This window comes from Alternaria ethzedia (assembly GCF_023757985.1).
Source record: "Alternaria ethzedia strain BMP 0044 chromosome Unknown scaffold_15, whole genome shotgun sequence".
Lineage (NCBI taxonomy): Eukaryota > Fungi > Ascomycota > Dothideomycetes > Pleosporales > Pleosporaceae > Alternaria > Alternaria ethzedia.
The window spans coordinates 271,539-298,834 of NW_026056208.1; the positions used below are offsets into that span (position 1 = coordinate 271,539).

Sequence of the window (27,296 nt, forward strand, 5' to 3'; positions counted from 1 at the left end):
GCAATTGGTTCCACAGGGCTGGGAGCCCCGCAGTGCCCTTTCTGCCGCGATCGATGGTCTCTGAGTAGTTGCCTAACGGGGACAGCCGTTCTAGCGCCAGAATTGCGATTGGCTCGCAAGCGTCTCGCCGGTGTCCCACGCACGGGAGAGTGACCGGCAGGCGTATGTTGACATGTGCGATGCCAACGCAGCACCATACAGTTTACGCATCGTACTTTGCACTTCGCATGCAGGGAAGCGGATCAAGACGCGAATAGCGGAAGATCAATATTGCATCTAGACTCCTTCGACGCCGCTCGACTCTGGAGCGCTCAGCTCGAGTGCCTGCGGATCCAAGTATCCACGTATCCACGTCTCCACGTCTCCATCTTCTTGGAGATGTCTAGGGAAGGCCTCATCATCTGCGCAAGGGTCGAGAGCAATACGATGAACCGAGTTAGACTCCCAGCACATGACAGAAACAGAATGAGAAAGAGAATAAGAACGAGACCGAGATTCAAGGCCCTCGCGTCATCGTCATGAGCCGTTATTCCAACCTACACTACACCCACTAGCACCCTCATACGCACTGCTCGAGCAGAACCCCCCAACGCGAACGCGAGACTATCATCAACACTCTTCCAAAAACTACCGCATGCAGTCATTTCGCACAAGAAACAACGCAGCTAAAGCAAAACCACCGACCGCGAACAACCGCACACACCGATGTTGCGCGGCACCTTCCCTTAGCGTAGTCCTCATGTAATCAGTAATCGGGAGCCAAAGCGAAAGCGAGCCTGGGCACGGTTCCTTGTAAGATACCCGCTCCTACCACACGAGACTCGCGAACAAACCAACGCACTGGTACGCTACTCCTTCCTTTATCTCGACTCCGGATACGAAGATAGGGTTTTTGGCGGAAGGGAATGCGAATGCGGTGCTGTGATCGATGGATTACTTATTTGGGGAGGTTTAGAGGGTAGGCACAGTAGGTTAAGGTATGGAGAATGAGGCTATGGCGTGGGATTTCGGATGATTACTTATTTTTCTTGGAGGTAACGTGTCGGTGAATACAGGGGTTATCCCACGGCGAAGGATGCGAATCCGATGCCGGAATCGATGGGTGAGCGTGAAATTACTAGAGTTGGGCAATTGGGAAGACGAGATTAGTGATAGAGAGTTATTGTCCCCTCCGGCGATCGAGCGATCTTGGATGTTGGGTTGATATCGCCAAGGAAGGTTTGGGTATGAGGACGGTGGAGACGTGGGAACGATCCGAAAGCGAGAACTTTGATTGGAACTGTGACTCCGAATGAGAATGAGAAACAGAACGAGAGGCTGTGATCGATAGGATTCAAGATAACCTTCCCATCGCGGTAAGCAGTGATGCCGTAGAACGCGAGAACGAGAACACTAAGACTAACTCACGAAAGCGAGATACATGTCGTAAACACGAGCTTAGGCCAAGACAAAGTATCGCCGTGGATACATGCAACCTCCACTCAGGTCCCACCTGCATCTCGTCTCATCTCATCTCACCCGATCTCTGCCGTCCCCACTCACTCCACTCAGCCCCGACACCAAGACCGACATTTCTGATGAATAGAATGACGGGATTAACGTCGCCAGTCCCAAGTGACACGCTCTCATAGAAAAGCGAAAGTACTGAGTGATAGTGTATCTTGAAACTCAAAAGCGAACATCCAAATAACTTTCTCGGACAATTTTGCAAGTCTTCCATTGAACTACAAACATACTAACGATCAAACAACCATCGTGCCACCACCAGCACCGACATCACCCCTAACTCCAACCTGAGGCTCAGAAATATACATAGAACAACCGTTACCTACTCTGAATCAGTAACTGATCAGGATGATTTGTTCATTGTCCTTTTCATCACCGCCTCGCTCACGCCCAGACCGAAGAATCTGATGAAGTAACCTCGACAGAAGCGTGCTCCACCAGATTCTTTCATATCCCGTCAAGTATTGAAGACGACTAAACCACCAGTAGGGGTTATGTCGCATTGAACGCTTTCCGGGACTACTCTTGTAGGAGGGACAAGGGCTAGGAAGAGTCCGATTATCAGTTGCATACATCTCTTACGAGTTGTATGTTGGGTCTGGGGTGATGGGAAGAGTAGCTGGGGAAGAGAAGAGAAGGGGAGGAGAGGTGGGGGTTATTTATAGGCGCTGGGCGATGTGCGTGGGCGTGGGTGAGCATGTGGGGATGAGACTTACAGGGACGTATGATGAAGAGGGGGATTATAAGGCGTACCAGTGGTACAGTACTGCAGAACCAAGCTATGAGAAACCCCGATAGGCAAGTCTTATCTGAATAACATCAATGTAAGTTGGATCTCAGCGTATGTATTACGTGCATGGGTATCTACTCTTTCAGATAACTCTTCAAGCCCTCCTTCCCTACATTCATCGCTCGCTCAATCTCCGCTTCTTCCTCGCGTAACCTGCCTTTCCCATAGGCTAGATCGCGCTCTTGCTTTCTCTTCTCCTCACGAACACGCCTCTCACGGTCTGCAAGCGCTTTCTCGCGCCGTTCGCGCTCGGCCCACTTCTTCGCGCGTTCTGCTTCTTCTTCGGCGGAGTAGACGACGCCTTCAGGTGCGGGTGGCAGCGTGGAGATGTATGTGTTGATGAGGCCTTCGCGCGTTGATGGTGGGAGGGATATGTAGCAGAGATCGCTTAGTACGGCGGAGGGTAGGGTATCGATGGTTGTGGAGCGGTTGAGCAGAGCGAGAGGCTGAGCACGTAAGAGTGCAGACAGATCGGATTTCAGGTCGGATGATCGCATGGCCAGACGCTTGATGTGGTCGCGGTATAATTTCTCCTTGTCTTTGTCTGGGAGCTTGGTATCCTTGAGCTCAGATTCTTTCTTGTATTTCCGGCGAAACTCTGGCCAGTAGAGCTTCGGTGTTGCATATTTGTCGAGGAAGGCCAAGTACGGTATCCGTGGGTCTCGTTTCGCTTGCCGGGCTTTCTCTTCCTTGAGAAACTGGGCTTTGTCACGCGACCATTCGTTGAAGCATTCTTTACGCGCTGCCATGTTCGGTAGAGCCTTGTATCGGTCGTCGTCAAATAACACACCGTCCTCTATAATCTTGTCCCAGGGTGCGAATGGGCTGACTTTCGTGTCTTCGAGGAGCTCCTTGAACAGCGCTTTGCAGTCTTCTTCGGACAAAGCAGGCTCCTCCTCGTCGAATTGATCGTCGTAGCCCTGGTCCATCTCCATCTCCTCCATTTGTGCCAGTTGCCATGCAAGATCGTCATCTTCCTCGGGTTGTGGGTCTCCAGATGGCTCTTCGGTGCGCTGTCGTTTCTGTGCATGCCCTGACGCCTCGCCCTCATCGTCCGTGACTTCCACCTCTTCATACTCCTCATCGTTCTCCATACCCTCCTCACCGTCCACTTCGACTATTTCCACCTCCTCTTCCGCTTCTGCAAGCTCCGCCTCAATCTCAGCCATAGCATCGTTCTCCTCTTCCACGTCGCTTGGCTCGCCCCGTTCCCTGCGTTCCTTCCTTTCGCGCTCCTTCCTGTCGAACTCGACGACGGCAGTCATGACGTTTGGCGGGAACTTCCAGAAACTTTCATTCGTATCCTTGTTCCACACAAAACGTCGTCCGAACTTTGTCTTGACCAGAACCCAAGGCGCGCAGTTTGGTATGTCCTGGCGATGCTTTGGCCGATCATCGCGGTCTCTTCTTCGGTCGTTGAAGCTGTTCTGCCCTCCGCGCATCCCTTCACGATGCCCACCTCTTGCTTGTTGATGCGCCCCGCCATGTTTGGGGAATTGCTTCGGCGCGCTCGCGAAGATGAAGTCGTTGATTGAAGGCTGAGGATGAGAGGCAGTTTGCGCTGTCTGACTATCGTGGCCAAGGCCGTAATTCGAAGGCGCGTGGTAGGGTGCGGGTGCAGGTGGCGGCGTTGGATTATGGTATTGCGGGATCTCTGCAACGGGTCGCGTATACGTCGACTTATTTAATTCGGCATTGTAGTAGTACGAGTGGCCTGTAATGTTAGCGGAGGCATATGACGCAAGTAGGAGCTATAGCTACCTGAGGGCGCCTTGTGCTCTGTCCAGCCTGGAGGAAGCGGTGCAGCTGGTGCAGGCGGTCGCACTGGTATATCCGACATGGGTGTGTCGTGTTGCATCTAGGAATTGAAGCTATTCAAGTCTTGCGAAAAGACTTGGGGATGGGAAAGTTGGTGTTGCAGCGCGCGCTCCAAAAAGTGGTCGGCGCCAAGCAGCCTGAATCGCCGACGCGCTGCGTAGGAGCTTGTGCCTGGAGCTTCCATCAACACCAGCCCACGCCCCGACTTCCCCGCCGCCTTCTCCCTCGCCCACTGCTGTCTACACCCCCAATACCACCCAGACCGCCAGAGTAGACCGCCATCATGTCACGGAGATACGACTCCAGGGTACGATATACCCGCAACCACGGCCAGGACACTGCTAACAGTGCGTAGACGACCATCTTCTCCCCCGAAGGTCGCCTCTACCAAGTCGAATATGCCCTCGAAGCCATCTCGCACGCCGGAACCGCGCTAGGCATCTTGGCCCAGGATGGCATCGTGCTCGCCGCAGAGAGGAAGGTCACCAGCAAGTTGTTGGAACAAGACACATCGGCCGAGAAGCTGTACATCTTGAACGAGTGCGTGGACCGTCAACATCTTCACACCATGACTAATGTCCTTCAGTAACATGATCTGCGCTGTAGCAGGAATGACCGCCGACGCCAACATCCTCATCAACTACGCCCGCCAAAACGCCCAACGCTACCTCCTCACCTACAACGAAGACATTCCCTGCGAGCAGCTTGTCCGCCGCTTATGCGATCTCAAGCAGGGTTACACGCAGCACGGAGGTCTCCGACCGTTCGGTGTGTCATTCATCTACGCAGGATGGGACCCCCAGCGCCAGTTCCAGCTCTACCAGAGTAACCCCAGTGGCAACTACGGCGGCTGGAAGGCGACCAGTGTCGGCGCGAACAACGCCTCTGCGCAGAGCTTGTTGAAGCAGGACTACAAGGAGGAGTGCGATCTGAAGGAAGCGTGCGGGCTTGCAGTCAAGGTGCTCAGCAAGACCATGGACTCGACTAAGCTGAGCAGCGAGAAGAGTACGTTCATCATCTCACTACTATTCCGGGAGAGTACTAACAATGCATAGTTGAATTTGCGACAGTAGGAAGGACAAAGGAGGGCAAGATCTACCACCACCTGTGGGGAGCGGACGAGATCGATGCTCTGCTAAAGGAGCACGGCCTGGCCAAGGCTGAGGACACTGAGATGTCCGAGACATGAGCAACACGACCAATGCACGATATGAACAGGCGCAACGGAACGGCCTCTGCATGATAGACGAGGCTTGTAGTATACCATATCAGGTGAGAGCTATGTGGCATCTCGTAGCGAATCTCACTTCATCATGACCCGTTTGCTGTCTAGACCCGACGTAGTTTCTCTCTCGCTGACACGTGCATCCAATGGAAGCCTCCAGCGCTGTACGGGGCAGTCGCATGTGACGGCATCGTAGCTGCCTCTTCTGTTGTTTCCTTGACACCTTCCCCACGCACGACATCAACTCAAGAACTTCAATTCCTCCGCCATGCATCTCCCTCACCTCACATCATCCAGTCCCGTCCCAATCTTATTGCGCTACCATTAGCTCCATTACCAGCTGCATCGCCTATCACAATCTGTGAGCATCAAGATGCCTACACCCATCCTACGGCCCACCTCCAAGTCCCCAAGCGGTGCCGCGCCGTCGACATCCTTCCTACGCCTGCTCCTCGACGAAATCAGGTCACAAGATGGCCCTACAAAGAATACGCCCCGACCGCCCCGACCAACACTCAGGAGCCTACAGATCCCACTTTCGCGCTTCATAACTCAGCCAGATGCCACTGGGGAGGATATCGACCCCTCCAAGTCGCCACTTCTCTTCTGCGACTCTGATATATCGTCCATGCCTTCACCTGCTGAGCCTCCGACTTCGGCAGTGACTTCAGCTTCAACTGAGACGACGGTTCCGAGCTCAGCGCTGACGGACTCAACTGTGCCTTCAGATCAGAGTTCCTGGGTCACGTGTCGTACGTACATCCAAATTTTTGACCATACCCAGGCGCTGACATTGCGAAGCACGCAAGCGAGGGAGAAGCCAAGAGACATCCCGGCGACAACATCAGACCAAAAAGCTGCGGAGCGACTCACCAAAACGAACCCTGGCGCCTACAATACCTCGGTCAGGAACACCTGAACGACACGACACGCGAAGGTATACGTCAGGGTCCCCTGAACCCCCTGAGACCCCCAGCTACCTAAGACCACTACACTTGATGGACACGAGCGACGAACTCCGGCACGACATCTCCATATACAAGAACCCCCATGGCGACGACTGGAAGAGGAACGCGCTGTGCAGACACTGCTTCCAGCGCCGCGGCACCTTCAATCGGATCATGACACATGGCTACGAGGCGTGCGGTCATGAAGAATGTTTAGATAGCCATTACTGGGAACCTACTCCGGGTCCTTATTACTAGGATATACGCGCTGGACGCGGTGGTCATAACGAGATTGGATCAAATGAACTGTTTTCCTTGCTATGCCACTTCTTGTGAGTGACTACTACATTTCGTATCGCACTCTGCAGGAACATTATTCAAAAAACTTTTTTAAGGTTCAGGTATACATTGTATTATACCATATTAATTTATCAACATTCAACAGCATGTATGCAGCAACCCGCAACCCAAATCCCACCCATCCCCAGCTTCGCCGCTCCCACCATGGAACCCCACCCGCCCATCACTCTCCCAACTTCCCAACCATTTTAGTTTTGAGGCTCAGATATTTTCAGTTTCGGACGTGTGGATTCCCTCCTTAGAGATATTCCTGTCCATCTGTCGTTATCATCACCGCCTCCGATGAACTGTCGGCCTGTTGAGTTCGAGTCCATCAAGGACACTTATCCAGAACCACGCATTCTAACCAAGTAAGAAAGGGGCTTTGAGTAGTGTGTTTCTTGGTGGCTGTGGCTGCTCAGGCATATGGGGGTTTGACAGAGGTGCCCAGGAAGAGACTTTCGACACTCTGCTATCGAATGATAGGATATCTCCATTTGATAGGAAAACAGTTTTGCGCATGGAGAAAAGGTGAAGGCGGGGATGCAAGGGCTTTTTATATTCCTGAACGCTGGGTGTGGGGCGGTACGACCATGGTATGAACGCTCAAATGCATCGTATTTGTAATATGGACCGTGGTACTCTATCATGGTTGCAATCCACTCCTTCAATTGGTATTGCGATGGCGCAAGCGACGACCCAGTCAAATGGTCCGCCATATACAGCATTTACATCTACATACTGCGCAGTCCCAATGGGCTATGTCATACTCATTGTTGAAGACTGATTACGAGCCGAAATCTTAGCATCCAATCCATATTCATTATGCTCACCTTCTTGTTGCATCCCGAGGTCGCCTTGGCGGCGGCGGCCATACGTACCGCATGCGTCATCGTTGCCTTCAGGAGCGATAAACCAACCAACAGAATCGTCAGTCACGAACACACAACATCTGCAGACCCCGAATCAGCAGCAAAGGCAAAGGCAAAGGCAAAGGCAAATGCAAAGGCAAAGGCAAAGGCAAAGGCAAAGGCAAAGGCAAAGGCAAAGGCAAGGGGTTGTATTCACGTCACCATATCACAACATCACAAAGAGGAGGAAGAAAGTTGCCATTTCGCGCTCTCGCACTAATCTGAAACATGCAAGAAATGTTGCCCAAGCAGAGTCACACAGTGAAGAGACACCGTCAATGCATCCGAAGACACTCTGGGCTCACGCTGGCAAAGGGCTGTTTGATCTTCCCGACCCAGATGACCACGTATGCTATGGAAGAGCATCGTAGCGGAGATATCCTATTTCAGGCCCCGAAAGCCCGAGTACCCGAAGGTCCAAGGACCCCGAAGGCCAAGGAGCGGGTGGTATCCCTCAGTAGCCCTCAATAACCCTCAGTAGCCCTCATGTTAGCATGTCACCGTGGTGCACTGTGCAAGGAAAGGAAAGGAAAGGGCGAAAACGAATGCAAGTGGGATGAAGGAGAAAAGGTGGTGTTGGGGGCGAGGACGGGGTTTTGTAGGGGGCCATGAGACGGCGGGCTTCTTGCCAGTGTTCAGATGCGCTTGCTATGGCACTGAGGGCGGCTGCTCGTTTGGGAGGCATGGTGGCTGTTCGGATGGCAAGTGGCACGCGTTGGGGAAGAAGGTACTGAGGGTTTGTGGCAGGAGTGGTTCACGATGAAGGCATGATTCGGGGTATGGGGAAGGGGGAGTATGGTCGTATGGCAGGAATAGGGCAGCATCGTGGAGTTTGATTGTCACGATGCATGGCTTGGAAAGGCATGAGTTGCCAGCTATGATTCGCATTCTAGATTTCACGCATTCTTGTGGAAGGCAACGTTTTGGAGATATCGTCTAGCTAACACTATGCTTGTATGATTACATGCTGTGGAGTGTCTTCTATTGTGCATCGCTGTGTACATTTCGACTGCGCATCACTCGAACGAGCACCAAGTATTCTATCGAACAAGAATGATCACAATCACGGTCGGTAAACTCAATGCACGTTATGCATGTTAGTAGGAAATATAATGAGGAGAAACGTCTAACAAGACTTGCATGAATAGACACTGCTCTATCTGCTTGATGTCATGGATGTACAACCAGCTCATGGGCTGCGAGCATTGAACCTCTTAAGTATAGCTAGAAACCGCGAGATCCCCTTCAAAACTCCAGCCTTGAGACAGTGTATCATGAGTATGACGTATGGATGTAGTTTTAATTCGCATAGTTCCTATTCGAATAACCCGAGCAAATCATCACCGCCGCATCGCTCAACTCGTCATCTCCAGCTTTCCATTCAATGCAGACCTATTCTGTACTGAGACCGATTGATGAGAAGAGCCACTATGGGGCGCATTGAATCAGTGATCAAGCTTCGATGGCTTACATGATATCAATGAGGCGGACTACTACACATGTATCGAATGCGCAACGCCTTTCCCACCACATCGGCATCCACGACAAATACAGAGAGACATACATCAGCCATTCCATCGGCGGCGTACTCGGGTATTATTTGCGCGCTCGAGGCGCTACCTAGAAACGTCTGGAAGAAGGGCTTCATGTTTTCTTTTTCCTTGCCAACGCCCGTCATCTCCCCTAGTGCATTTCCCACGTGGTGCCGTTATTGCGGCATTCCGAATATGTATGTCAGAAGCTTACATCTGATGTCATCTCTACACTGAAAACACCACACCTAGATAAGCAGATAAAATGTTACAAAGCGTATATGTTGCGTTCTGCTTTGAAAGCCAGAACGAGATGCCTCGTGGTCTCGGGGATTGGAGTTAGTGGCAATCGTGGTGGGCAGGTGCGCCCTTGCGAGCTAGTTGCACAACAACCCCAACACGATCGATGGCTGCAACAGAATGCAACACGGAGATACGGTATGTTACCTTCCGCGAATGTTTGAAATGGGCAACGTGAGGTCGAAAGACGTGACCACATAGCAGTTTCCAGGGACCAGGGCAAATGCTTTTCCGAACGGATGGTTTTGCTAATTACGGCCCGCTAGTCTTTTGCATCGGCTGGTCTTGCGCCGATCGCGGCAATTCAAGGGCGAAGACATGAATCGCATCGTCGGAAGCACTGTCGGAAGTACCGTCGGAAGGCCGCTCACGAAAGACGACGGTGTTGTATCTCCAGGCCATGGGACTCATCGTCGGCACTCGCGCGTTAAATCCGCATTACATACCAGCATGCTGATCAACATGTTCATGTCAGAACCCTAGCAGATGTCTTAGCCGGATGACGCACATACGCACCCCAGCAATCTAGACAGACTGGCGCCGTTATGGCAGAAAGACGCCACCCCACTCTGCGCACGAGTGGCTCCAGAGCCTTTGGGCCGATCGCCGCGGCGCGGTTTGAAAGCTTAGTAGAAGCGCGATGTCTGCTTCTAGTATACAGTATCCCTTCGTGCCGCGGTTTTTCCACCTCATTCCTTCGCCTGTTGGACCTGCATCGCGTCGCATAACCAGGGTTTGTCTTCAGGGATTCTTGAGAACCTTAGCGAGTTATATCCGAGCGGCAACTAGTCGTTTCTAGAGTGGAGCAGTTTCTGAAAGATTGGCGTGCCGTTGGTGATTTTGGTACTCGTCGGACCTTGCGTTTCATTCCAACACCCGTAGCGACGGCGAGACTCATCAGAATGGAGTCGAAGGAAAGAGCGAGCTTTGGCTCAGCACGCGAACAACATGAAGACAGCGCGTCAAGCGAGTACGAGAAGAGAGGAGTATCTGCTGCCGACATCGACGAAGAGAAAGATGTTGGACACGGCGGAGCTACGCAATCCCCAACGAAGGAGCAGAATGACGCAATAGCTGAAAGAGGATGCAGCCAGAGCAGACGTTCGCAAGACGGAAGGAGTCTGAAGACAGTCAGATCGCATCACTCGAGAGCTGGAGGAGATGGCTACACATGCCTCGACGCAGAAGCCAATGCCAAAGGCCCCAGCAACTCCCGACCCGGACTTGTAACAGAGCAACCGTACCTTGTGACCTGGGATGGTGACGCCGACCCAGAGAATCCACGGAGCATGGGCAAACTACGAAGATGGCTCATCGTGTTGATATGCGCCAGTAGTTCACTATGCGTGTACGTCATCAACTCCATATACGAACCGTTGCACGCGCACAAACTAACGATTGCTAAATGTAGGACATGCACCTCATCGCTATATACGTCGACGTATAGTCAGCTGGAGCCTGAGTTTGGGGCCTCGCGCCTAGTGTGCACGCTTGGTCTATCTATGTTTGTTGCGGGACTCGGCGCAGGACCGATGATTCTAAGTCCACTCTCGGAGGTGCGTACAGCTGCCGGGATTTAACGGCACTTCGCCGTACCCGTGATCGACTAACATGGTCCAGTTCTACGGTCGAAGGCCAATCTATATCTGCTCGTTCACATTCTTCCTCATCTGGATGATACCATGCGCCGTGGCACAGAACATCCAGACGATGTTGGTTGCGCGCTTCTTGGACGGCCTAGCTGGCTCAGCCTTCCTCAGTGTTGCTGGAGGGACTGTTGGTGACATGTTCGGGAAACACGTCAGTACATTCGATGCTCGCTAGCCGTCTATATCTGACGTAAGTGTAGGAGCTGTCTGCGCCTATGATGGTCTACACAGCCAGCCCGTTTGTTGGGCCAGAGGTTGGCCCTCTGATAGGAGGCTTCATCGTGGAAAATACTACATGGAGATGGTAAGTGCTTATTCCAGGCCCACTATCCCCACCTTGCGACACTGCACCTGCAGCTGCGATGGCGTTGGCCGAGCTGGCAGCATCTACCCCTGATACTCGTATCGAGCGTGCCGTCGATCAGCTCTTGCGGAGAAATCGGCGATTTGTGTTGACACGCAATCAGGTGTTTCTATGTTCTCATCATCTGGTCTGGAGTTCAGGTAAGGTTGTGCTGCACACCATGTGTACCAGAACTAATGCTAGCCTCGCAGCTTTGCCTAATCGTTCTTTTCGTGCCTGAGACGTACCACCCCGTTTTGCTCCGTCGAAAGGCGATTCGACTGCGAAAAGAAACCGGCAACCCAGAGTGGATAGCGCCCATTGAGAAGATGGACAGATCTATCGCCAAAACCGTGCTGTGGTCATGCATCCGCCCGTTTCAACTTCTTTTCTTCGAGCCTATGGTGGGTCTCCGCGCTTAGTGAGGCCGTGATTGGTGGACTGACTGTTGTGATCTAGTGCTTGAGTCTTTGCATCTTGTCGGCAATCTTGTTGGGTATCCTGTACCTCTTCTTTGGCGCATTTCCTCTCGTATTCGGCAACAACCATGGCTTCAGCATCTCGCAGGTTGGACTTGCATTCTTGGGCCTGTTGGTCGGCATGCTCGCGGGTGTCTCCACGGACCCTCTCTGGAGAAGGATATACGGCAGGCTCGTGCGGCAACGCGAGGAGCAAGGAGGCGAGCCCGGAGGTTCGGAACCTGAGTTTCGGCTCCCTTCGACTATTGTTGGGGCCTGGGTCGTCCCTATCGCACTCTTTGGTAAGCCGCTGCATGGCCTCGCCTCGAACAAGCTTCTAATCACACGTATGCAGGGTTTGGGTGGACGACATACTCCTCAGTAAGTTTAGAATTCTACTGGCATGGAAGATTCCATGGCTAACATCCCGGCTTCCGCAGGTTCACTGGATAGGTACGACATCATCGTGCATATTGTCCAGTCGCAATAATAACTGACCATGACACTGCAGTCCCAATTATCTTTTCAGCAGTATTTGGCCTTGGGTAGGTTTTCTTCTTTCAGACGCTTCAGGTGTCGTCGATGAACAGCTCACTGATCGTATTCCGTGACGTAGTGTCATCTGGGTCTATTCAGGGGTCTTTACATTCTTGGTGGAAGCTGTAAGTCCCACCACGCACCGAAGTCGGACCAGGCTCTTGGGTACAGAGATAGTGACCTCGCCGAACAGTACCCTGTCTACGCTGCATCGGCTCTCGCGGCCAACAGCTTCGCGCGGTCGTACTTTGCTGCGGCTTTCCCGTAAGCTAGCACCAACGTTGGGGCAGACTTCATTACTAATTAACGACATAGACTATTTGGTGTTCAGATGTACAACAGTAAGTCCCTAGGACGGCACACCATGATGAAAGAGCGGTCACTGATTTGGAAAAGATCTCGGCTACCAGTGGGCAACTACTCTACTTGCGTTCCTTGCGCTGGCCATGGCACCGTAAGAGACCCAAGAGAATGGTCGTGGGAACCACTAACGTATATTGTTGCAGATTTCCAATCTTGTTCTTTCGATATGGCAAGCGGCTCAGGGGAGGCAGTCGATATGCATCAGCATAGTGGGCATGGAAGCGACGCGAGGGCATGTGGCAGACTTGACTGGAAGAGGACTAATAATAGCGAGTGACACGGCAGTTTGATGCGAAAGAATTTTATTGAATCAAGGAATTTGCGCCCACACGTGAGACCACATGAAGCAGGATGGCCGGGCCCTTGTGCGACGGAACATGAGCGCCACGAGGGCGGCCACGCCAGCTCGAGGGACAACGGATGCACAAGAGACGAAAGCGGCTGCGGATGGTACCGTTGCCGGGGGCGGTGCACCGGCGTGCGAGGAAACGTGGTCGGCAGGCCAGAGACACGGTGAGGGAGACAGTGAGGGCACACAGCGCTCGCGAAGCGTAGCGAGTGATGATAGTTGGTGATACGAGCGCGCCCATAGGCTGGGGATACGCCAGTCAGGACCAACGCCAAGGCCTCGCATCCCACACTGCATGCATGCCTCATAGCCGAGTTTGAGGCACTTTGGGCATGCCGGCTGCTTGCTTTTTGGGGATGCGCTGTGTGGCATGAGGTGTCGCGGTGGGAATTGCGAGTGACTGGGCAGGGCCGTCTGCAGCAGGGTGCCCAATCTGCAAAGATGGACTGACCGCGATCCACCTATGTATTGACGACGATCATGTGGCAGACAGCAGCCCCAGAGTGGCTGAAGGGCTAGCGACGTCAAATAGTGAAGCAGAAGTGCGTGACTGCGGGCTAGCGGCCGGCCAAGCAAGCGGCTTACCGGTCGACAGGGACCGAGGCAGCTGCGTGGGCTGCACCTTCCAGCAAACCTCGAACAGCCAATTGCGGGGAATCGCATCTGCGCGCATCTTGCAGCGAGCTCCAATATACCGCACACGACCAGCGCCCGACGCCGCGAGCCCACTCTCAACTGCACACAGCGCTGCAAGTGCCCTGGCCGCTCGTCAAGCCCAGCAGCGCCTCCATCGCCTCGACCGCGCGCTCCGTCGCGACTCGTAGCCGGCCTCCCCAGACGATCATCTCCCATCGCCCATCGCCATCGACATCGCTATCGCCCATCGCACCTGCCCCAGCGCTGACCGTGACTGCACGCGCTGTATCACCCCACTGCCCTATCGTGTCGCGCCTTCCGCGCTCGACGCGACGCCGCACCCGTGACTGCCACGCTGCTGCTCTCACCTCCCGCGGGCTCACTGAACGAACCCCGGCACCGCTTGTAGAACCACACTCGACTCCCAGCAGCATGGGCAGCGCGTCTCGGTAGCATCTCGCTATCAAACATGGTTCTGTGTGCTCCTGGAATGCTCCCTCGATTACATGGACCCCGGCCCCGTACCACAATAGCACTGTCCCATACCTGTCCGCCGGATTGAGAGCCCTTCACTCTCTGGGCCCCCTGCATAGCTCGTCATTGGACCTGTCAGAGTGCCACGGCAGCGCCCGTTCAAGCAGCCAGCGCACGCGTGATCGCACTCTAAAACACGCAGCTGGAACGCCTCAAGCCGTGCACCCCAGACACATTGGCTGAACCGTTTTGCTGGGAACACCCCAAGATCACCATTGACGGCTACACGCAGCACTAGGCTCTCTCCCCAGCGCCTCCGTCCACCGCAGCGACCGTCCGTGCTTGGCCGAGTGCCTGCGCCAGTAGAGGGGATATCATGACCACCCCAGACGCCCAAGATGCCTCTCCTTCGCCCGAGTACAGGAGCGACTTGGACGACGACATGGCTGCTGAACAGACTACAGACCGCCAGTCTGGCGACGGCGACTCCAGCCAAAAGCCTACCAATGGAAAGCCCAATGCAAAGGACCCTCTAAGACCGCGGAGGAAGAAGGCGCGGAGAGCGTGCTTTGCCTGCCAGCGAGCCCATTTAACATGTGGTGAGTATTGATTGTGAGTCATTGCATTCAATGGCGGGACTGACACCTTCTAGGCGACGAGAGACCATGCAATCGCTGCATCAAGCGCGGTCTCCAAGATCATTGCATGGACGGCGTGCGCAAAAAGGCCAAGTATCTCCACGATGCGCCAGATGGAGCGCTCATGCCTGGCGTGGGCGGCCACTACCCGTACATGAACGGCAACCGCCCAACACCGATACCGAGTCACGACACACAACCGGTCTCGGTCTCTCCACAGAGCAACATGTACAATCAAGCCCAGCCAGCGGCATTCTACCCGCCCAATTCGATACCAGGACAAATGCCTGTGGCTCAAGACGGTCACGCCTTCAGCAATCAGCAGTCGCCAATATCACCTCCGTTCAACCAGACACACCACGGCCCAGTACAAAACGCACCAAACCCCATGTCTCAAAATCAGCAGGGCCAATTGCAGCAGTTTGGACCTTTGTTCGACCCGAGTGACCCCGCATTGTTCAATTTCGACATCTCGAGCCTCAATTTCGGAAACCACTACGGAGCGCTGGAATTTGGGATGCTTGGTCATATGTCATCAGGCGCAGTGGACACACCTCACGATAACGCAATGATGAACATGAACGGCGCTGTGAACATGTACAATGCACAGATGCCCTCAACTTACGCGGACCAGAACAACGCGGCAACCGCTATGGCATACAATGCGAACGGACTCCCAGCAGGCGAATGGCAAGACGCTCATTCGCGGCAAGGAAGCATGCACGTTCACACGCCAAACACCGCTGGCCACGATCACCATAGTCTTCGAAACGACAGCCTCAGCGGTCCTCACGCATTCGTCATCGGCCAAGGGCCTGCTAGCCATACAGCAAGTCCAGCCTCTACGGATGCGTCTACCTTCGAGGGTGACAACCCACTGGCGACCGCAGCGTTTTTCGCCAACACAAACCGAACGCATGCGCAGCGTTCGCCAGCTGTTAGTCGATCACAACATGAAAACAGACCTTCGACCACGGCACTCCAGCCGATACACTCTAATGGCGTGCGCAAGCGACAACGGGACACCAAGAGCATATACCAAGGGGTTACCAAGCCATACGATTACGTCAAGGGCTATCACAGGCTTTATCAGCTGATCGACAAGAACTACTCAAGGCCTTGGGTGGCTAAGGCACAACAGTATCTTCAAAACTACCGACCTGTATTGCTACAAGTGCGGGAGGAGCTGAACAGAGACGACTTGATCCATCAAGAAATGGGTCTCCAGCGTCAGGTCATGACACTGCAAGATCACTTTGCGGAAGTCGGTACACCATTCTTAATCTGTCGTCGCTCAGGCGAGATTGTCGGTATCAACAAGGAGTTTACCATTCTCACGGGCTGGAAAGATCAAGTTCTCCTCGGCCACGAGCCGAATCTCAACGTCAACACGGGCACGAACCGCGACACAAGCGAAAGCGACACGGGCTCAACCCAAAACACCACACCCAATCTCACCGCGCAAGACTCCGAGACCACACCAAGCGTCAACATCATCGAGCTCATGGATCCCAAATCCGCCCTCGAGTTCCTCCAGCACTTCTCCGAACTGTGCTACCAGGACCCCCACGGCTACGCTTCTCAACGCGTCAACATGCTCAGATACCAGACCAAGGCAGACATGGATCGCATCCAGGAAATGAAGAATGCGAATGCCGGTGCTGATGTCAAGGTCGATCCGCTTGTCAAGGTGGAGGGCGAGAGTGCCATGCAACGGCTCGGCGCGAAGAATGGTATGGTTGATTGCATGATCTGGTGGCATATCAAGCGCGATATGTTTGATATGCCTGTGCTTGTTTGTATGAGTGTAAGTTGGACCTTGAAGTTATGGATGAGTCAAGCGCTAATGAGGTTTAGGTCATGCCTGTTCTTGACAAAGGCCTACAGTGAGTGGGATAAGTATGAACAAAAACGCAGCTCTTGTTGCATTCCCAACGACTGATTGCCTGAATACGGATGATGGACTTCGAGTTTCTACGATCATGTCATGGCGGCAGTAAAAAGTGCTTTTATGGTTTTTGGTTTGCTTGGAATATTGGCGCATATGCATGGATACCAGAGTCGTCTCACGAGACGTGCGCATCATGGAAGGTAGTGCTTGGTATGCTACTTCTTGTTATTTGTTCCAGGTGTTCGAGGGCGTACATTAGGGCGTAAACGGAGTAGACGAGCTGCCACCAAAGGCGCGATACCAATGCTTCCCACGGCTAGAACAACAATATGATAATAATGTTCCGTTCATTCATGACATCCCTCGTTATGCGCGTCGTGAGACCTTCTCCTCTCTCCATCCCCCTCCATCACCACCTAATTAATCATCTGCGCAATCCCCACCCCATCCTTCTGCCCCTCCTGATTCCAATTCACCTTGACATCCTCCCCACCCTTCAACCACTCATCCCTCTTCCAAACCTCATACCCCTCCCTCGCCAAACTCCTCTGCGCAACCCTTATATCCTCCCTAATATCCTCCACCAACGCCTCCTTACTCACATAATCATACTCCGGCCGTATAAACCCCAATATCATCAGACTAAGCTGCGCGCCATAAAAGTCCTTCTCGAAGCTGTGTAAGATGTGGATTTCGATACTGCGCTGGCTGTTCTTGTAGTACGGGTTGTAGCCGATGGAGAGGACGGTGGGGTAGATTGTGGAGGGCGTGGGCGTTTCTGAGGAGTATTCGAGGTCGAGGACGGCGTGGGATGAGGATTGGGAGGGGACGGATGTATCGTCTGTGGCGCTGGGGACGCTGGAGGCGGTTGTGGACTGGGCAATTGTGGTTGTGTCGAGGGTGCACCAGCCGTAGTAGATGCCGGATTCGAGTTCGTCGTGGCCGCCTATGCTTAGGCCGGAGAGCGGGATGTTGGCGGTGGGGATGCCTAGCTGGTGACGTTAGCTTGGGGTGATGTTTGGGAGGGTTGCGGGCTTTGTACTTCTTTGCTTCCGCGTCCGAAGCCTTTTACTACGGGACCTCGGAGCTTTATGGGGAAGGGCGGTTGTGGTGTTTCGGGGCCGGCGATGGGGTCGCGGGGTTTGTCTGGTCGGACCATGGTGTTTGTTGTATTTGTAAGTTCGATCTAGGTTGGAATTGGAGTATAGAGGTCAGGAAGTGAGTATATGGAAGAGAGGGAGTGTTGAGCGTGGTACTTCGAGCACTTTCTGGTCGGGATGATGGAGGTCCGATCGGAACATTGGTGGGGCTCATGTCAGATAGCAAGCGTCACCGTTGGCTTAGTCAGCGTCGTGGTACCTTGCATCGTCACTTCCGATGTGGATGTATGAGCTAACCACATCTATCTTTTGTTGGGCTTGCGATATGAGTTCCAGACGTCTGACTCCATCATCTGTTTGTAAATTTACTGCTCCTTTCTCCGCGTCTTACGTGAAGCCCTGCCGTATACATCCATCGTCGACCACGCGCAATATGGCATCTGCTTCGACGAACCAAGAACCATCACGTCTTTACGATGATAAGCATGCGTTCATCTACGGTACTGCTTGGAAGAAAGATCAAAAAAGAGGCTAGTCAAGGAAGCTCTAGCCCAGGGCTTTCGTCGCGTCGACACAGCTGCACAACCACGGCATTACCAGGAACCTTTGGTCGGTGAAGCGCTTCGTGAGGCGTTTGCTGAGGGTACAATTGAACGCAAACAGCTATATGTAGGTTCAACGGAGACCGATTGTAGTTGATGCTTATGCGTCACAGTTACAAACAAAGTATACCACGCCTGCCGGCCAAGATCTGAATAACATGCCCTACGATCCTGAGTCACCATTGGACACCCAAATACACACATCCGTCGCATCATCGCTGAAGAATCTGCGATATGACGACTCAGAAAATGCCTCATACATTGACTGTCTACTTCTGCACTCTCCTCTTCCTACTATTGACCAAACACTACAAGCCTGGAAGCTACTGGAATCGTATGTGCCCGACAAGATTCGATCCCTCGGTATCTCGAACGTCACACTCCCAATTCTCCAAGCCATCCACGAGAACGCCACAATAAAGCCGTCGGTCGTTCAGAATCGCTTCTACCCTCAGACGCGGTATGATGTACCGTTACGCGCGTTTTGCCGTGAACACAACATTACGTATCAGTCGTTCTGGACTCTAACCGGCAATCCTTCTCTTATAAGATCCGAGCCGGTCGCTGCGTTGGCTCAGGCGGCAGATGTCGGTCTGCCAGTCGCGCTTTACGCCCTCGTCATGGATCAGGGAGTTGTGGTGCTGAATGGGACTACTTCGCGTGATCATATGTGGTCGGATCTGGAGGGTGTTGACAAGGTGCGTGACTGGGCGCTGTCACAACCTGACGGCTTCAAGGCTATTAGCGAGGCTTTCAAGTCACTGCTCGCATGATAGGAAGTATTGTAACGAATTGGAGCGCTCTATACGTGCAATGTCTGTTATCCAAGAGCAGAGTTACCTCAAGTGGTTAAACATATGTCGCGCAGTACTCCGTCTCAACAAGGCGGTCTGAGCCATTACGTTGACCGCTCTATATGGTGCTCAACAAACGGCACCCACTCTCCTCCTCCGAATCGCTCTGGACAGTTGTCGCGGAAGAGACACGTGACTCGAGACTTAGTTGCCTAGACGATGCAAACAGCTGCCAGCTCGGTACGCACTGACCCCCCTTGACGACTTTTGTCACACAAACGGTCGTTGAGCTTTTGTCCACCTTTGCCGCAAACCAGAACCTCTGACTACTGACAATTGCCGTGACGAAGGAGATTGAGCCTACTAAACAAGCAGAACACTTCTACTCGACAAGCACAAAATGTATGCTCAGCATATCGACTCCACGGCGCAACGCCGATGATGATCCCAGTCATGCATACATTTTCTCCGTTTTGGAGAAACTGTAGCGGCTGGTATCATCATGAATTTGGACCTAACGACGTGAACTAGTACAAAAGCTCCAGAAGCAAAGATGCCAGCCACCGAGTCGCGCAACGATGTGGAACGTCGAATGTACCCAAAAGGAGTCCACTACCAGTCGTAAGATACAAGTCAATACATCCATAAGGAAGAGAACTAACATACAACAGGTTCTTGAGACTTGTATGTGACGACGCCAGCCCAGGCTGGTGCTCGGAGCTCACCTCGAAGATGGTGCACCAGTTACCTCGGGAACTCCGCGATATCATCTACACGTACATCCTCGAGAGCCGTGATAGCAACCGTCAGCATCAGGTGCTCATGGTCGATAATCCCACGGCCTGGAATCTTGCAGAGTTTACCAGCAACCCCACGCAACTCGGTATCAGGAGATTTACCATCAAAGGCGTTGAGATTCCACATTTCGCAGTGTACGAACACGTCGACGAGACCTACCGAATCGAGTTAGCAGAGACTTTATACCGCACCAAACTGCTTCGGGTGGCAGTGATGCACGAGCTCAAGTCTACACTGAACTACGACGTCCTCATCACTAGTTGCGACCCGAAGGAGCATATACGCCGCATCCAAATCGAGCTTAAATTCGACTGTGGCACCAAGACTCAAGCTCAATACGCCAAGCAGCTTGAACCCTTGTGGTACCTTCGTCATCTCAAACACCTCAAGGGAATGAAGGTGGGATTCATCGTCCACTTCATATACGATGACGTTCTCCCGCTTCTGGAGGAAGCTACAGCACCATTGGTTCAGCATTTGGCATCAGAAGGTGCGAGAGTGGGTTGGTACAGGAAAGGAAGGGGTAACGATGCGCCAAGCAAAGTTGAACATGGCACCGCATAATGCAGCAGGGAACCTATGATTCACCTTTCCGCGTCAAAGTAGGAAGGAATTGAACACCGTAGAGCCTACATCAGCTTCAGCTCACCTACTTTGCATGTTTTAAATCTTGATGTAGTCTACAAACCTGTGTAGGGCTTTGCCTATATCAGGTATTTCTTTAGCATGAATGCGGCACTTGATCAATAGCTTTAAGGCAACCGGTCGTGTATTCAGACCCCTCCGCCCCACCCCAACACAACATACACTATTAGACCCAATACTGCATCCCATCCCAGAGCTTTCACTGCGTATCCGCCATTTACTAATGCTCCCACGACGCTGCCAGGAGTGAGGTCCTTCCTCATCATCGCCGCATTTGCAACCGCAAATCCACCAGACACGGTGATACATTTAACAACATCTGCATCCCTCAAGCTCATAGCCGAAAAGTGAGGAAGCAACAACACGGCGCGAGTAACAAGAAGTAGACCGCTGAAGACTGAGTTGGATCGTAGGGCTGGAAGTGCGAGTAGAGCGGCGTTGAGAAGAATGTTCGGGATTTGCAACGTTGCTATCGGCTTGCGACGTTTGGTCGTGACATCGGGTTTGGGTGCTCCTGTTGCGACTGCAATATCCGGTGAAGAAAGATGGAGTTGGATCAGGAATAGCGAGACTGTAAAGGAAATGGGTAGGATCTGGCCGAGCAAGATGTACGTGCGCACCATCGACGTGTCGTATCTGCGCGTTCTCGCTATATATACGTTAATACCCTCTCACGCGTGTGTATCAAACATCACTTACCCTTCTGCGCCATATAGATTTTCCAAAACCACGTCGCCAGAATCGCGGCCTGCGTCCACACCGCGTTCGGCGCATCTTTAACCAGATCCTGCGCGAAATCTTGGAATAAAGTCGACTCCAGCATCCATCTCTTCACCTGATCGGCACTGACATTACTAAAGCTCCGGCTTTTATCTCCGCTCCATTCCAGATAGTGCGTGATCAGGAACATGAGCATGTGGTAGGACAACATCGCGAAGCTGATCGAAGCGAGGAACGCGTAGATCTTGATGTGGCGCGCTCGCGCCGCTTTTGCTGCATTGAGCTTCTCATTTTTTGACGGGCTAGAAGTGTTGAATATGGCCGAGTACTGAGAGTAGAGCGAGTAGCTGATCTTAATGGTCGCGTAAAGTGCTGCGACGATGTAGGAGAGGAAGATGGTGGTGCCGATGTAGCTGTTGGGTGGTGTGGCGTAATACACCAGCGCGTCGTACCCAGGGATTTCCATCTTACGTGTTTATGCTGGCGAGGTATTGTTGCTGGAAGGATATCACCAGGAAATTCATGAGCGACGTATATATCATTGCGGCCAGACGCGAGGTTTCAAAAGTGTGCGATGATGCCTGACGTCATGACACAGTTGGTGTCTGAGAAATCGGGCGACGCGACACTTCGGCGTCTTTCTCCTCCGTCAATCTACACGCGCGACATCACAAAATGCGGCCGTGTTCATCTTCGCGCGCTATGTAGTAGTCATTGTTCCAGCCATCTCTCGCGTTGCTTGAGGGTTGCGCCGGGCCGCCCCCAGAATCTAGGATGCCTGACTACCTAGTTCAGGTAGCCGTGGAGGCTACAACGCAGCACAAACTAACAACTCAACGATGTTACGCGGCATGTAGCTGTCAGGTTGTGGGATGCGACGCATTCTGCGAGCTTTGAAAATATCGAATGGTCGAACAAAACAAGAACTATCTGTAACGTACTTACCAAAAGAGAAGGGCTCGTCAATGGGAACAGCTTCAAACGAGTTACGGGGCTCTCAACACCATAATCCGGACTCTTTCGACGGTACGACCCCCGCAGTTTGTGACTCATGAGCTCGAAGTTTGGCACGACCATTGGAGACCTATCATACTTCAGCGGTAGGAACTTCCCCACCCAAGGTTGTAACAGGCAGCAGCCGACCGGTCAAGTATATCAGGAGCGTGCGCGCTGTTTCTTGAGATACCCCAACAAATTTACCTTTCAACTCATCAAACCAAGAACAAGAACAGCAATGATGCGCCACGTGTGCGGTTGTTACATCTCCCATCCCGGAACGCGGGAGCGAACATACCTCCCCCAGATCAAGGGCGACGCCCACACGACGATTATCTCCACGGCCGCCCGCACAACCTTGATGCAGACCTTCGTGAACCGGACCAACGAGTCATTGGATGAGATCCGATATGCCTTTCCGCTGTTCGATGGCGTCAGCGTTGTCGAGTTCTTCTGCCAGATCGGCGAGCGTACTATCTACGGCCTAGTCAAGGAGAAGAACGAAGCCAAGAAGACCTACGAAAAGGCCAAGGAGAGAGGCGAGGCCGCAGCGCTGCTTGAACAACTAGATGAGGCGGCGGATGTCTTCTCAACTGCTATCAGCAACATTCCAGGAGGCGCATCTGTGTATGTGTCCATCAAATACATCCAAGAGCTCAAGCACGATGCCGAAGTCGATGGAATTCGTCTTACCATACCTGCTTCCATCTCGCCCCGTTATGGATCCTATCCCGGAAAGCTCCAAGAGACATCAGCCGAGATTGATTCGAAGGGCATCTCCATTACCGTGGATGTCAAGATGGCAGACGGTATTCCTATCAAGAAGGTCATCTCGCCATCACATCCCATCGAAGTGACGCTTGGGTCGCTCTCAACAAGTACCATCGATGAGGACGCCTTGCTCTCGCAAGGTTCAGCAACGCTTTCCCTAGGTACCACAGGCCTAGACAAAGACTTCGTTTTACAGGTGGTTGCAAAAGACGTCGGCGTACCTCAGGCGATCCTAGAGACACACCCGACGCTCCCCAACCAGCGAGCATTGATGACCACGCTAGTACCAAAGTTCAATCTCAAGTCGCAAAAGCCCGAGATCATATTCATCGCGGATCGATCGGGTAGCATGGGTGATCAGATCCCCACGCTGGTGTCGGCACTCAAAGTCTTCCTGAAGTCGATCCCTATCGGCTGCATGTTCAACATCTGCTCATTCGGCAGCAGCCACTCGTTTCTTTGGAAACAGAGTCAGTTGTATGGCCAAGATACACTCGAGGAGGCTATTCGACATGTAGAAGCGTTCGGGGCCGATTTTGGCGGGACTGAGACACTCTATGCGGTCAAGGCCTGTTTCGAAGCTCGTAACACCGAACTTCCTACCGAGCTCATGCTACTTACCGATGGCGACATTTGGGCTCAAGACCAGCTGTTCGATTACATCTCCAAGAACACGAAGAATGGCAACGTCCGTGTTTTCCCCATCGGTATAGGTGGAGGTGTGTCTAGTGCGCTCATTGAAGGCGTCGCGAGAGCCGGAAGAGGCTTCGCTCAGATGGTTGCAGATAACGAAAAGCTTGACAGCAAGATTGTTCGTATGCTGAAGGGTGCACTCACCCCTCATATCCAGGACTACCGTCTCGAAGTCAAATACGAAGATGATAGCGTCGAGTCTGTGGCCGACAACCTTCGTATTAACCTTCACCTGGATAACGATAACGACGAGGAGCAAACGAAAGCCCAAGACGCCGACGCGAAGCCCATCTCGCTCTATAATACGGACGTGGTGGAAGAGCATCCAAAGGACGGCGAGTCGAAGGACATCTTCGCGGGTCTACCGGAGCTAAAGCGCCCCACGCTTTTGCAGACACCTCACGAGATACCAGCGCTCTTCCCGTTCAATCGCACCTGTGTCTATCTCCTCATGTCTCCAGAGTCATCACATTTGCAACCAAAGAGTGTTGTTCTCAAGGGCACCTCACCCCAAGGCCCGTTGGAGCTCGAAATTCCGGTCGAAGCGCGCAAAGAGGCCGACGAGATGATTCATCAGCTTGCTGCCCGTAGAGCAACACAGGAGCTCGAAGAGGGTCATGGATGGCTATCCGAGGCTACCGTTGGAGATACTGACGTCCTGCTCAGGAAAAACTATAGCTCTCAGTATCTGTTGCTTCAGAGACGCGAGGCTGTTCGTCTTGGAGTGGAGTTTCAGGTCGGCGGCAAGTACTGTTCATTTGTAGCCGTAGAGTCCAACGAGACCGAAATCGCCGAGAAACGCCAAAAAGCTCTGGAATCGACAATCAAACGGAGTGATCTAGCGGATGACGATGACTGGGAGGTCCTAGAATATAGCCAAGCATGCAGATCACCGGTTACCACTTCGTATGGTGGCGATACACGATTTGGCAGTGGACCTGCATCCGCGTCGGCGAGGTCTGGGTCCTTCGCTACGTTCCGTGGAGGCTACGGCGGCGGTCCCTTTGGCCGTACTGGCGGCGGGCGAGGCGGGCGAGGCGGCGGAGGCGGACAAGGCGGGCACTTCCGAGCTAGAAAGATACCTGCTGGCACTACACTAATGGATGACGCCGGCTCAGACGAAGACATGGGCTTTGGATGTTTCGAGAAAGCCAGTGCAGCACCCATGGCTCATCCTGGCCAACCGCCAGCGCTGCGCACGTTATCTCCCGCGCAAGTATCAGAATCAAGGGGTCGGTTTGGTTCGTCGAAACGGTCGAGTCGGTCGGCCATGGGTCCCTCCTTCTCTCCACCACAAAGGCAGAAAGTACAGGAAGAGACCGGCACCCTCCTCCAGCGCCTCATCGCACGGCAGTCCTTTGGAGGGTCATGGGAAGCCATCGATAAGCTTCCGTTTGATGAGATGAAGCTCGACCGCGACGCCGCTAGGTCATCTAACGCTCAAATCAACGAGCCAGACTCCGAGCAGCTTCTAGCTACTGCGATCGTTGTCCTGTTTCTGGAGAAGAAGATGCAAGATGAGGAGGAGACTTGGGAATTGGTTGTTCAAAAGGCGCGCTCTTGGCTAGAAAGCAAGGTGGCGGAGGATGTGCTCGCTCGGGTGTGGCATCTGGCTGAGGATGTTGTTGGGAAGAATCGAGGTTAGACGACTACATTGCCTCATGGTTCCTATTTTTGTTTCTTTCTTCCTATTGTGTACTCCTTGCTTTACGGCATTGCAAGGCCCTCGACCCTAATTCTGGATGACCCATCCGCTTGTCCGCCAGTTTGAAGTAGCCGCCAATAAAACTGCTATCATCACATCTTATTCTCTTTGACAATCATGCCAACGCCCTTCATCGTGCACTGAAACCAACCGCCAATCTCCGGCTCTCCCGTCACCTCAAAATCGCATTCCATAACCAAACGAGCCAATGTCTTGACAACGAAGAACCTCGCGAGATGCTGTCCAGGGCAGCTTCTACCTCCACCCCCGAATCCCATCCACATACTGTCCATTCTGCCAATCTCCTTCATTTTGTCCTCGCTACCACCAGGAAGCCATCTATCTGGTTCAAACTTATTTGGATTTGCAAAGACCTCATGATCAAAGTGTGAAGCCCAGAGATTAGTCCCGACTGTAGTACCAGGCGGAAGGTAGGTATCGCATAGTGTAGCCCCGGAAGCGGGCACGAGGTGAGGGATGTACCATCCGAGCGTAGGCCAGATCCTCATGCTTTCTTTCATAATGGCGAGGAACAATGGTACCTTCTTGATCATTTCGGAATATTTGGTATTCTTTGAGATGCCTTGACTTTCCATATCCTTGCGTAGGCGGGCGAGAATGGCTGGCGATTTGTACGTATGGTAGATGACCGAGGAGAGTGTAAACATGAGTGTGTCGTGTCCGGCACCGAAGTTGGTAAGTGCGATTGAAAGAACCCAGGAAGGAGGGAAACGCGCTTCTTTGTCATGATGGAGGCGCATCAAAGTAGCAAGCATATCCGTCTCTTCAATGCCATCCACGTGTTGCTCCATAGTCTCCGTATCTGTCCCTTGGTCATGGAAGAGACCTGGACGGTCACCAGGGAACTTAACATCTCTCGTGCTTTCCAGTGCTTTCAGCCTCTGCATGATGGTCGGAGCAGAGAAGCTGAAGACGGGCCAAACCTTCGGTAGTCTGACACCCAAAAGTAGCGACGCGGGTAGGACCAGCAACATGCCGACTTTGGGAATCGCATGCATCAGCTTTACGAACCCTGGGAAGATGCCAATCACAGTGAAGCATTGCCATAACGCATCGCTGGCATCTCCATTCCCTTCGTCACTGCCCTTCTCCGTGTATCCTGGTCTCTTGCCAAGAGTGAACTGGCTCATAGACTCCAAGGCGAATATATGAGTCCATTCCGCAAGATCTACCTCTTTTCCTCCAAACTCTTTCAGCCTGCCAACGAACTGATCGATGTAGGCATCAAGTAATCCCTCATGCTTTTCTAACCCCGCAATGCTATAGGCCGGCCCAATGGCTCTTCTTTGCCTGCGATACTTCTCCATGTTCGTTTCCGTCAGCAGATCGAGAATGTCCTCAGCAGGTTTCCGGCCCTTGTCAGGTGCGCCAGCTATGCGGTACCAATCTCCTTTCGTGAACGACGTCGCTGCTCCATAGACGGTTTTGATGGCGTTTTCGTCACACACTAGGACTTGGTCGGGTGCTATGTGCACAATCGGTCCATAATGCGCGTGTAGCTTGGGGAAGTGGACGTGTGATTGTCCTTTTCGGACGTGCCATACGAGCCATAGTTTACTGAAGCGTGCGAAGAAGGGACCAGGAACGTTGCGTAACGGGTGGAAGAAGACTCTGTAAGTTGTTATATAGACAAAGTATGCTAATAACAAGGATATCAACGAAGAGGCGGCGGAGAACATTTTTGCGTTCTACGAGCCCGTAGTGTAGCACGACATTCGCGGGGGGGGGGGGGGGGGGGCCGGTAT

The 27,296-nt window shown here is 52.9% G+C and overlaps 10 protein-coding genes across 10 annotated transcripts; 6 read left to right on the forward strand and 4 right to left on the reverse strand.

Annotated features, from left to right (window-relative positions):
- Positions 1-2,370: 2,370 nt before the first annotated feature.
- J4E87_006421 (uncharacterized protein) lies at positions 2,371-4,136 on the reverse strand (the record flags this gene model as incomplete). Its single annotated transcript, XM_049378026.1, has 2 exons — positions 2,371-4,010; positions 4,058-4,136. The coding sequence occupies 2 exons, from the start codon at positions 4,134-4,136 to the stop codon at positions 2,371-2,373; spliced, it is 1,719 nt and encodes a 572-aa protein (XP_049232218.1).
- A 261-nt stretch (positions 4,137-4,397) lies between these two features.
- On the forward strand, positions 4,398-5,303 carry J4E87_006422 (uncharacterized protein; the record flags this gene model as incomplete). The annotated part of the gene is made up of 4 exons (XM_049378027.1): positions 4,398-4,421; positions 4,470-4,654; positions 4,701-5,119; positions 5,170-5,303. 4 exons carry the CDS (start codon positions 4,398-4,400, stop codon positions 5,301-5,303), a joined length of 762 nt encoding a protein of 253 aa, XP_049232219.1.
- Positions 5,304-10,270: 4,967 nt separating this feature from the next.
- Positions 10,271-12,199, forward strand: J4E87_006423 (uncharacterized protein; the record flags this gene model as incomplete). The annotated part of the gene is made up of 8 exons (XM_049378028.1): positions 10,271-10,716; positions 10,780-10,924; positions 10,989-11,168; positions 11,218-11,321; positions 11,485-11,521; positions 11,573-11,764; positions 11,820-12,120; positions 12,174-12,199. Coding segments are annotated over 8 exons (1,431 nt in total), but the record flags the coding sequence as incomplete, so codon positions are not given.
- A 2,354-nt stretch (positions 12,200-14,553) lies between these two features.
- On the forward strand, positions 14,554-16,705 carry J4E87_006424 (uncharacterized protein; the record flags this gene model as incomplete). The annotated part of the gene is made up of 3 exons (XM_049378029.1): positions 14,554-14,776; positions 14,830-16,622; positions 16,673-16,705. 3 exons carry the CDS (start codon positions 14,554-14,556, stop codon positions 16,703-16,705), a joined length of 2,049 nt encoding a protein of 682 aa, XP_049232221.1.
- Positions 16,706-17,122: 417 nt separating this feature from the next.
- On the reverse strand, positions 17,123-17,865 carry J4E87_006425 (uncharacterized protein; the record flags this gene model as incomplete). The annotated part of the gene is made up of 2 exons (XM_049378030.1): positions 17,123-17,698; positions 17,749-17,865. The coding sequence occupies 2 exons, from the start codon at positions 17,863-17,865 to the stop codon at positions 17,123-17,125; spliced, it is 693 nt and encodes a 230-aa protein (XP_049232222.1).
- Positions 17,866-18,566: 701 nt separating this feature from the next.
- On the forward strand, positions 18,567-19,181 carry J4E87_006426 (uncharacterized protein; the record flags this gene model as incomplete). The annotated part of the gene is made up of 1 exon (XM_049378031.1): positions 18,567-19,181. The coding sequence occupies one exon, from the start codon at positions 18,567-18,569 to the stop codon at positions 19,179-19,181; it is 615 nt and encodes a 204-aa protein (XP_049232223.1).
- Positions 19,182-19,934: 753 nt separating this feature from the next.
- On the forward strand, positions 19,935-20,564 carry J4E87_006427 (uncharacterized protein; the record flags this gene model as incomplete). Its single annotated transcript, XM_049378032.1, has 1 exon — positions 19,935-20,564. The coding sequence occupies one exon, from the start codon at positions 19,935-19,937 to the stop codon at positions 20,562-20,564; it is 630 nt and encodes a 209-aa protein (XP_049232224.1).
- Positions 20,565-21,336: 772 nt separating this feature from the next.
- J4E87_006428 (uncharacterized protein) lies at positions 21,337-21,889 on the reverse strand (the record flags this gene model as incomplete). Its single annotated transcript, XM_049378033.1, has 2 exons — positions 21,337-21,778; positions 21,837-21,889. The coding sequence occupies 2 exons, from the start codon at positions 21,887-21,889 to the stop codon at positions 21,337-21,339; spliced, it is 495 nt and encodes a 164-aa protein (XP_049232225.1).
- Positions 21,890-22,602: 713 nt separating this feature from the next.
- On the forward strand, positions 22,603-25,470 carry J4E87_006429 (uncharacterized protein; the record flags this gene model as incomplete). Its single annotated transcript, XM_049378034.1, has 2 exons — positions 22,603-22,611; positions 22,669-25,470. The coding sequence occupies 2 exons, from the start codon at positions 22,603-22,605 to the stop codon at positions 25,468-25,470; spliced, it is 2,811 nt and encodes a 936-aa protein (XP_049232226.1).
- Positions 25,471-25,622: 152 nt separating this feature from the next.
- J4E87_006430 (uncharacterized protein) lies at positions 25,623-27,230 on the reverse strand (the record flags this gene model as incomplete). The annotated part of the gene is made up of 1 exon (XM_049378035.1): positions 25,623-27,230. The coding sequence occupies one exon, from the start codon at positions 27,228-27,230 to the stop codon at positions 25,623-25,625; it is 1,608 nt and encodes a 535-aa protein (XP_049232227.1).
- Between the last annotated feature and the right edge of the window lie 66 nt (positions 27,231-27,296).